Source organism: Sinocyclocheilus anshuiensis, unplaced genomic scaffold, assembly GCF_001515605.1.
Source record: "Sinocyclocheilus anshuiensis isolate Anshui unplaced genomic scaffold, SAMN03320099.WGS_v1.1 scaffold1003, whole genome shotgun sequence".
Classification (NCBI taxonomy): Eukaryota; Metazoa; Chordata; class Actinopteri; order Cypriniformes; family Cyprinidae; genus Sinocyclocheilus; species Sinocyclocheilus anshuiensis.
The window spans coordinates 2,497,613-2,507,599 of NW_015542495.1; the positions used below are offsets into that span (position 1 = coordinate 2,497,613).

General features: G+C 39.6%; 1 protein-coding gene across 1 annotated transcript in view; it reads left to right on the forward strand.

Annotated features, from left to right (window-relative positions):
- Positions 1-9,987, forward strand: part of LOC107694150 (thyrotropin-releasing hormone-degrading ectoenzyme) — a 114,589-nt gene that overhangs the window by 47,393 nt on the left and 57,209 nt on the right. Inside the window, exon 4 of the mRNA XM_016493755.1 lies at positions 8,623-8,777. Coding sequence (XP_016349241.1) covers positions 8,623-8,777 — 155 coding nt within the window. The remainder of the gene's footprint in view (positions 1-8,622; positions 8,778-9,987) is intronic.

A 9,987-nucleotide genomic window follows, 5' to 3' on the forward strand; every position in this document is an offset into this window, starting at 1 on the left:
GCTTGACTTTCAGCAGGATTAAATGTGAAGTTGAATCAGCAATAATTCCCAGAAACAAATCTCACCTGGTTTCTCCTGAATAAATAAGCCATATTATATGCTGCTGTAGTTGTTGCGTGTTGTTTCCTCTAATATCAGCCCTGACATTTAGACAAAGGTCAAGAGTGAGGTTAGGGTGGAAACTGTGGAGGGAGCCACTAGTTACCCACTGAGTGCTAATGAGGTATAGCTATGTGTTGATTTGGCCGAGTGCCAAAACTTTAGGGCGCTGAAATCCCCGGAAATCTCCTCTTACACTCAAAACAAACATGAGAGTGTTACTGGGTTTAATAGTGCTGTTTGCTAAGCTACTACATACAGTAGCAACATGCTAACAAACTCTCAAAACACATAGCAAAATACTAGCAACCACCTATCACCCACTCAAAACACCTTAGCAAAAACATGTAGTAACACTTTATAGCATCTATTCACAGCACATTAGCATCATAGCATCACATTTTACTTAAGCAAACATCACTCATTTTTATTGAAAATGTAAACTAGTTGTATCATGTCTCATGGTGGTCAGAACACTTGATTTAGGTTTTTAAATGAATGTTCAGAGTAAAATAACAAAATAACATCATCTGTTCTCCTACATTTATTTTGTTGAGGGGGTGCTTTGGGTTTATGAATGTTTTAGGCTCAATTAGGCTCAAGTCCAAGTTTGGCAGGAATAAAAGAAGAAAGGAACCTGCTGTGCCACGAGGAAGAGAAAAATTAATCAGCCAAACAAACAATATGTTGCTTCAACTCGCATTTTAAACTAACATGGTTTCCCTACCATTCCAGGTTTTTGTCAAAGCTACACGTTGTTTTTCATGGACATTTTCAGGAAGTACCAAAAGAAAAGCAACTATTAATTATCCCTACAATACGTTTGCTGTAGCACATTGTTTGTTGTGGTTTGAAGACGCTGCTGTGAAAGCGCCTGACGATGCAGTTTAATAGTTTACTACAACTGAGGGAATTTTCTGAGCTCTTTGTCTTTCTGTTCAGCCATCCCTCGGCGCTTTAGTAAATATGCCGTGTCTTCCCAGCAGTCTCTGCTGATAATTTCACAGTCACACACATTAGTGCAAGTTCACGGCTTTGAATATTTTTCTATTTCTGCCGCTTGTACACTTTCTATCCCTACATCAGCGCGGCTCCCGGTGTCAGCAGAGAGACAAAAAGTCAAATAACAAGCAGCTTCGCCTTTCCTCCTCTTCCAATTACTGATAAAGACGAATAGCAAATGGAGAGCAGAAAACTGCTGGAGTGTTTCAGGACAATGTCTGTGGCTCACTGATCTGTGTCATAATAAGAGTACTCTCTCACGGGAGCCCAGAAGAAAAAAATGTTTGTGTCCCTCCGTTCTGCTCCGGTGCGGCTCTGATTTGTACCGAGCTCCTGAATTTGACCACTTCTCACTGTTATTGCCTCTCGCCTCTAAAGACTTCTCTCCATTTCAGCAGCTGTGATTTGTGGATGAGCAGAACGGGCCGCAGACATCATTAGAGAGAGCTGATACTAGCGGGACGCTCCAGCTGGAGCTGTAATAGCACTTATAGTGGCTCACACTGGCTGAAATTGCGATTGATTGTGTTATCAGGTTAAGAACGGGAACGCTGTGGGTTTGATAGAGGCTGTGAGGAGAGAGAGACCGGGAATGTGTTAGAGGAAAGTTCACAGGTGTCTAGTCTGGGAATGATACGGCTGATAAATGAAAAAAGGGTTATGAAAATGCGCAGGACGTTACGTTAGATGAGTAACACACAGCTCTATCACTGTGAGAAGACAAATCCTTACAGAAAATTAAGAATGAAAACTTAAAACTTTAACAAACATTTATTTATTTAAACTTTAAACTCGCTGACATAAATGAAATATGAAATGATTTTAAGAAGCTTCAACTAACATTAATATTCCAAGTTTCAATATATAAAATTAGATTTTTTTGGGGGAAAACGTCCAAAAAAAATAGCAACAAATTCCACAAAAACACTTTCATTTTACAGCTCCACACTCTTATTTCTCATCAACATTGTCTCTTTTGCATCTACTTTTAGGTCTCCTAATGGATTTTCTGAGACTAGCCTAATTAAAACATAGCTAAGAACTTCATTAAGACTCAAGCTATGAACGAGCTACTCTGAGCTATAAAATTTTTATTATACTATTGCTTCAGACTGATCCCAAACCATTGTAAGAAATCTAATCTCGAGTATTAAAGCTGTCAAATGGTTTATTGGAGGTCAGTATTATTGAACACTTTCCAGTAATGCAGTCGTCTTGTTGAAGGGAGGAAAGGATAGTTTGAGATAACACAGGGAAGAAGTCGTTAGTGAATGTGTGAGACGAGCACAGAGCGTCATAGAGAGGTGGAGTGAACTGTGTGATAATGAGACGAGCGGAGAGCATCTGTTTGAGCCTCTCTGGAGGCTTTTCTCCTCAGGCACCACTGCAGCTCCATGAAGGGCCGCTCTCTTCTGCCCCACTGCCTGTGTTAAGCGCTCAGATGTGAGAGCAGACCGCAGGGCGTCAGGGGTGCTGTGGACCGAGAACGAGTGTCTACACTTTACCATGAACACACTTACAGAGACTCAAATTCATCCCTCTCTCCTCATATTCAGCCTCATGTGCTCCTGAGCTTAATAAAGGTCAGTGTTAAATGAGGGTCGACATTCTGCTGTTCATTATTTCATCATTTTAAAAGATCATCTGTGATTTTTGTTGGTTTCTGTGAAGTTTGAGAGTCTCTGAAGACGAAGAAACTGACAAGCAAGAGTCGTGACCCTGTATTGACTTCTCTACGCTGCATTGGGAGATAAAATTCAGTGCTGTTAGAACTGGGTGCACAAAGTAACAATAAAGACTATAATAATTTTTTTTCATAAAAAAGAATATGTGAGAAATATGGAGTCAAGGTGAATCTAGGAGGCACAAACTGAGATCAACACAACAAATCCACATCATGATTTCATCAGGAAGTCACAGCATGTTATTAAAACACATATTTGCACATATTTCATGTGTTTGAAATAAAAACAGTAATTTTAGGTCTGTAACAATTTATTCAGCAGTGTGATTCAGTCAAACAGCTTCATACTGAGGTGAAATTTGTGGCCCAATTAGGCAACAAAACTGCACCAATTACCAAGCTGCAAACTGAGTCTCCACGTGCACAGACATCTAAAGAAAAAACAATACAAATTGGGAAGATAATTCTGATAATTAATATCCAGGTGAGAGAATTTAAGGTCTGGAAACATTTCATATCAGGCCTTCATGATTTAGCTGGGTAGAAACCACTAGAAATAGAACACCTCAACATGAAAGTCCATTTGATCAGCTGCTGATGAAACTCTCTGAACCTGCTCTAAATGCAGACCGGATTCACACCAGCACCACTGACGAATAAAGCACAAATCTGTTTCCTGACAAAGGGCTCCATAATATATGCAAAAAAGACAACAAGAGAAATTCAAAGCAGTAAACTCACACTGTTTCAGGTGTTTTGGTTACCTGGATGTTTTTGATGTTAAGCTTTCAAGTTGAACTATATATTACCAAGCTTGGCAAAGAACTGGATGTATATGAATTATTATTATTGTTTTGTAACATTGATGCTGCAGTAAAACAATGGTTTACCACAGTGCAGTAAATGGTAAAACTGTTTGCGCTACAAACCAGTGCGTTTAGTCTGCAACAAACTAGTGTTCAAAAAAATGCAGCTTTATGGACTTTTGTCTTTCATACAATATAGTTTAGCAACATCACACGAGCAAGAGTTTGAATTTGACAAATTCTTTGTAAATATAACTAAATACCAATTCAGATACCGTTTCGGAAAACAATGTTGTGGACACATTGTAGCTTTAAAAGTATAATAAATGTGTAATAAATGTGTAATAAAAGCCTTATGTGTAATAAATTCTATGTTGAATCAAGCTATTTCTTAGATTAATTAATCGGTGCATCATGTAATTAATTAGATACAAATGTATCTTTTGACAGCCCTAATTTAAATATAATATAAACTGATTTTATTCACTTTAAGTTTAATTATTGCATTGCATATTAATAGCCCTAAATATTAATTGAATGTTGGTAACCAAACATTTGATGGTAGCCATTGACTTTTACAGGATTTTTTCCATGGAAATCAATAGCTACCATGAACTGTTTGGTTAACAACATTCTTCAAAATAACTTATTTTGTGCTCAACAGAAGAAAGAAGCTCATACAGGTTTGAAACAACTTGTTTGAAATCAACTTTACTCTAGAGTAAATTATGACAGAATAATCTTTGGGTGAACTATCCCAGTGTTTCCCAACCGGGGTGCCGCGGCACCCTGGGGTGCCGTCTGTCGAGAGCAGGGGTGCCGTGTAAAAAAATCCTTTTTTAATATTTTTAAATTGCTAAAATGTTCAAAAAAGCTTCTATTATATAATATCCATTTCTGATGTCGCCAATAATTAGAGATGCACCGAAATTTCGGCTGCCGAAAATGAAAATTGGTAAAAAACAAAAAAAAAAAACAAAGTTAAATATCTTAACCCTACTGTTAGACCTACCTGAAAAACTAAAAAGCAATTTATTTAATTCGAAGGCCTGTCGTTATTTTTTATTTGTGCTATCATTATTAATTTCTTTATTTTAATCCTTTGATGAATGTTCTGTCGATACTAATCCTGTAAGACTGTTGAAGGTGAAAGTAGATGTATATGATGATAGAGTCTGTGAAAGTGAACAGCTGCTCTGTCAGACCTTCATCACATCACATCAGTTTAACATGCTAAACAGACTCACTCTTAAAGAGTCCAGCACTGAAGTCAGGCCAGTTTAACTCTTATCTGAGCTATTAAACAGAAGAAACAAGACAGAGCTTATAGCATTAACAGCTGAAGTGTGTAAAGCCTAAACGTTGACTTTGCTAATGCTGGATTGAAAGTTTATTGTCACTGTTTCTGGGCTGTTGAGATCAACTTTTAACTGCTTTAATACAAGGGATTATATATGAGTGATGCTATTCTGTTACTATAAGATTTATTACTAAACAAAAGTCTAATGTTGAAGCTGGAGTCTTTTCTAGTGATGCAGAGTATGATCATTAGAAATCTATGTATATAGTGCAGTGAATAACAAACAAAAAAAAAAGTCTAGCAAGCATAAGGTGAAGTTAGCAATAGCATTATTATATTTCAGTTTAATGAGCATTAAGCTTTAATTTTTATGGTCATAATTCCTCACTGAACTTGTCTGTAATGCAGCAGCTGTTTGAGATTAAGTATACCAGGGTAAACAGAGTAAACAGATTCATGTATCTTTCCATTTCTCACAGTGTATTTTTAGTGCATTGAGGGTGAATAAGCAGGTTGCTAGTGAATGGCCCTTACATGCTCTCACACACAGAACTAGCATCAAAAGAACTAGCACTGCGCATGTTCATGGACAACTACTTCAAACACAGATGCCTTGATGGTCATTTTAAGTTTAAGTGTATTAATCTAATGAAGAAACTTCATTAAGTGTTTTCATTGGATTGGGGCTCAGCGTTTCTTCCTATCAGAGCTCTGTTTCCTCTGAGACAAATACTGTGTAATCATAGTGAGTCATAACAACATCAGGCGATGTGTGTCCAATAACTACAGTATATAATAATTGGAAATGTCTTCGCCTGTGGGGAGAACTGCACTTGAAGGTGATAATTGTTAACAAGGTGTGTGAACACAGATTATGTCAAATATGGTGGTAATTTCTGCCCTTCAACTGTTGAAACAAAAGTCTCATTTTTATTGATCCTCCCCAGGTGGGGCTGCCCTCAGGGGCCTGACGATATTGGCATCAGGACCGTTTAGTCGAGGTCCTCTTCGACAAAATATCGGTCCGCAGATCCGTCTTTGGTCTAGAAGACCCCGATTGAGAGCGTCGGCCCGACCCCCGTTCTTTTTGCGGAGGGGTGCGGGTTGCAACGCTCTGTCTTTGTGACTGGCGGTATGAGGAGCTTGACGGCTGGGGCTGCTCCCGCTCAGCAGCCCCATGGGCCTGGGGGCGACGAGGGACCAAAGCCACTCATATAATGCAGAAACACTCAAGCAAGCAAAACACGCACAACGCGTGCATGTATTTGTACTGGTGCAGAATGAGAGGACAGTAGTACAGCCTAGCGCATTTCATACAGGCTGCTAGATTCACTTTCGCCCAGAAAGTCGTGTATGCCTAAGGTTGAAAATAAATGATGTTTATAGTGAATGCCCCTATGAATGGTTTTATTTTTACAATTTCGTTTTAATCCAATTGATGTGTGTGCTAAGTGAGTGAACATGAAAGATCACACAACAGAATTGCGCGCTCTCTCTCACTCTCTCTCTCTCCCTACCGTTAAGTAACTTGTGCATTGTTTTACTTACTTGTTTTTGACATATCCGACCGAACTACAAACTTTCCAGTGATGTCTGTGAGAAAGATATATTCACTTGACAAGCTCGCGCATCTGCGCCGCCGTGCGCTCAACCCACTCTGCGTGCTTTGTTTATCAGCTCGCGCACACCAGCTATACAGGCGTTAATACTGAATGTTTAACATTATATTCATTGCATACATATACTTCGTAGTAGACATCCTTAACTCCTTTCTGCTGTCTGTTGTTCTGTTGTCGGTGTTTCTTTGTTTGAATATGGCGCTTATCACATGCTGTGTGTTATCGGCGTTTCATATCGGGGCATTTTAACGAGTACGAGTACGAGTACGAGTACAGGAGACCAGTATCGGGCCCGATACCGATACCAGTATCGGTTTTTTTTGCATCCCTAATATTAACAATAATGCTAAAAACGACATACTGTAAAACACCAAATAGCAGCCAGACACATAGATAGATAGACACAGACAGATGAATAGAAGGAAACACATAAGAGAAGCAAAATGTAGAGATGCAAATATTCCTTTCTATTCTGCCCCTCTGTATACAGACAAGTGTCTAGCTGATTTTTAAGAAGTGAACGTTAGCAGAGAGCAGGTGTGCGCTGACAGACTGAACCCTGCTGTGAGAAAAGCTTCACATTCACTTCCTCCCACCTTCTTCTGCCACACTTCCTGTGTCGCCCCAGGACCGCTTGCCCTAAAACAGCCTCAAAGAACAGCGCAGGTAATACAGACCTCCAGATAGACCTGAATGCTCAGAACTAGACCTCAGGTTGTGTGTGTGTTTGTGTGAAACAGACTGAGGTGTGAGAAACATGATGAATAATTGCTTTAGTGGAGCTAGTGGAGGTTCTGCTCTCTGAAAACACAAGCTGTTTGTTTATTTTGATCTTGCTGTTTTTCCAGACGCTCTTGTTACTGCATCTCCTGCCATTCACCGTGCCCTGGTCTACACACCCCCTCTGTTTTGTCCCTTCATCTTACCCTTGCAGATTCCTTCAGCCTCTTTTAATAGCAGATGTGAAAGAGTGAATGACAGGGAGAGGTGGAATTTCTCCAACTTTGCATCATCATGGTTTCTGCAATGTTACAGCACTGTCAAAGTGAACCTGTTCAATCCAAAAGAGTGGAGCTTTACATATCAACTACAGGTATTGTGACTTATAATGGCTTAGTTTACAGCAGTAAACTATCCAATTTCCAAAAAATAGAAGGACTGTGGATATACTAGGATACAATGATAGTATGTAATATTGTGGTACTTTTATATATACCATTGTACAAAATGATTACTGTATTCATATATGTGACCCAAACCAGTCTTAAGTCGCACAGGTATATTTGTAGCAATAGCCAAAAATATACTGTATGGGTCAAAATTATTTGATTTTTGTTATGCCAATAATCTTTAGAATATTAAGTAAAGATCATGTTCCATGTAGATATCTTGTAAATTTTCTAGCGTAAATATATCAAAACTTAATATTTGATCAGTAATATACATTGCTAAGGACTCTAAAGGCAATTTTCAATATTTAGATTTTTTTGCACCCTCAGATTCCAGATTTTCAAGTAGCTGTCTCTTGGCCAAATATTGCCTATCCTAACAAATCATACATCAATGGAAAGCTTATTTATTCAGCTTTCAAATGATGTATAAATCTCAATTTCAAAAAATTGACCCTTATGACTGGTTTTGTGCTCCAGGGAGGCGTTTAAATAGCTGATTCGCCGTCTGCTGTGTCACTGATACACTGACTTGAGTAAAGGAGCTATTTTAAATATGTTTGGAGGGAAATATGATTATGGAGCTGCGTGTCTTGTTGCTTTGCTTGTGTCTGGTTTTGGGTTTAAAATTCAATGATCTTTGATTATAGCAATTAGATGATACATGCATTTGATTAAAGGCTAATCCACATCAGATGATATCTGGGATTTGAGCTTTTGTTCTATGATGTACAGTTATGTAGTAAAGAAGAACATTTGTCTGTTTTAGAACATCATTTACAGTGAACAAGATGAATCATATACAGTGCTTCCACAATACTTGGGAAATATTTGGTTTGATTGAGCTGCTGTTTGTTATATTTGTCTACACTTACTTGTTGTTGCATTGTATCACAATCCTGGTTTCCCATCATTGAGCTTGGATCTTCCTCACTGTGTGCAGATCTCCTGGCAGTGCCGAAGCATCCGTATGCAGCCATGGAGAACTGGGGCCTGAGTGTGTTTGTGGAGCAGAAGATCTTGTTGGATCCTGACGTCTCCTCCTTCTCCTATCAGATGGAGCTCACCATGGTGGTGGTGCACGAGATCTGCCATCAGGTAAAACACATTTACTGGAGTAACATGAGCATATGAGCTGTGGTGTAGTTGTTTTACGGTCAGTAAAACTTCATCTTGCTGGTTTGAAGATGACAGAACTTCAGATTTATACATATAGCAGCAGTATCAATATCTTATGTGTAATGAGACTACATAATTTAGTCCAATTATATCAGTGGATCAGTCCGAGTCACTTTTCTGACATCTTGTGCTGTTCATTTCATGACCATTAAAGTACTGCACCTCCATTTAAGATGCAAGACTTCAATCAGGCCTGAAAATTACCCATTCTGTTTGAGGCGTCTTATCTATATCTGTTCCAGCAGTGATTCAGACCATGATTCAGAAGATCTGTCTTTTAAAACATGGTGCATTTACTTTTGAACCATCACGCACATTACAAGCTCTCTGGTTTTGACTTAGCATGTCCCGTCAATGCTGTTTAGTGTCCTCAGAGAAACATAAAGCAGCTGTAGAATCATAATTATATCAAATCTAGCACCTCTCAGACCTATCCTCATCATCTAAAAAAAGCCAGTGCCGAATTCATTGAAAGAAAGGCAGAAAGAGAACATCTCCAGGAGTCAGAGAGTAACAGAAAGTGTGAAGATGGTCAGTTGTTGAGTTAAAGAGCAGAACAGCAAGAGATGTAATTGGACATCTGGAGAATTTGATGCACAGCTCATATAAAACGTCTCTAGGTTACGTATGTAACCATGGTTCCCAAGGGAACGAGACGCTGCGTCGAGATTGCTTTGGGAACGTCCCTGCGTGACCGCGTTCTGAAGCACGTGTCAAATCAGCCCAATGGAGTAGCGAGACGTCACGGGCGGGGTGACGTAAGCACCAGAAATTATAAAAGCGCATCTGGCAGAGCGCAAACCAACTTCGATGAAGTAGCGCCTGCAGGGATGCCGGGAGTATGGCAAAGAGAAGCAGCGACTCGTTCCCTCGGGGAACCATGGTTACATACGTAACCTAGAGACGTTCCCCTTCAGGAACACGAGCTGCGTCGAGATCGCTTTGGGAACGAGAATACCCACTGCACCATACTACCAAGTCCCTGCCTGTGTGTGTATCTTACGAGCACATCACGAAGAGAGAACTTGGGAAACTGGGGTAGATGCCAGGTCTAGGTTGTAAAAGCGGACAAAAGTGTGCGGAGAGGACCAGCCCGCCGCAGCACAAATGTCCTGCAAGGCCACACCCA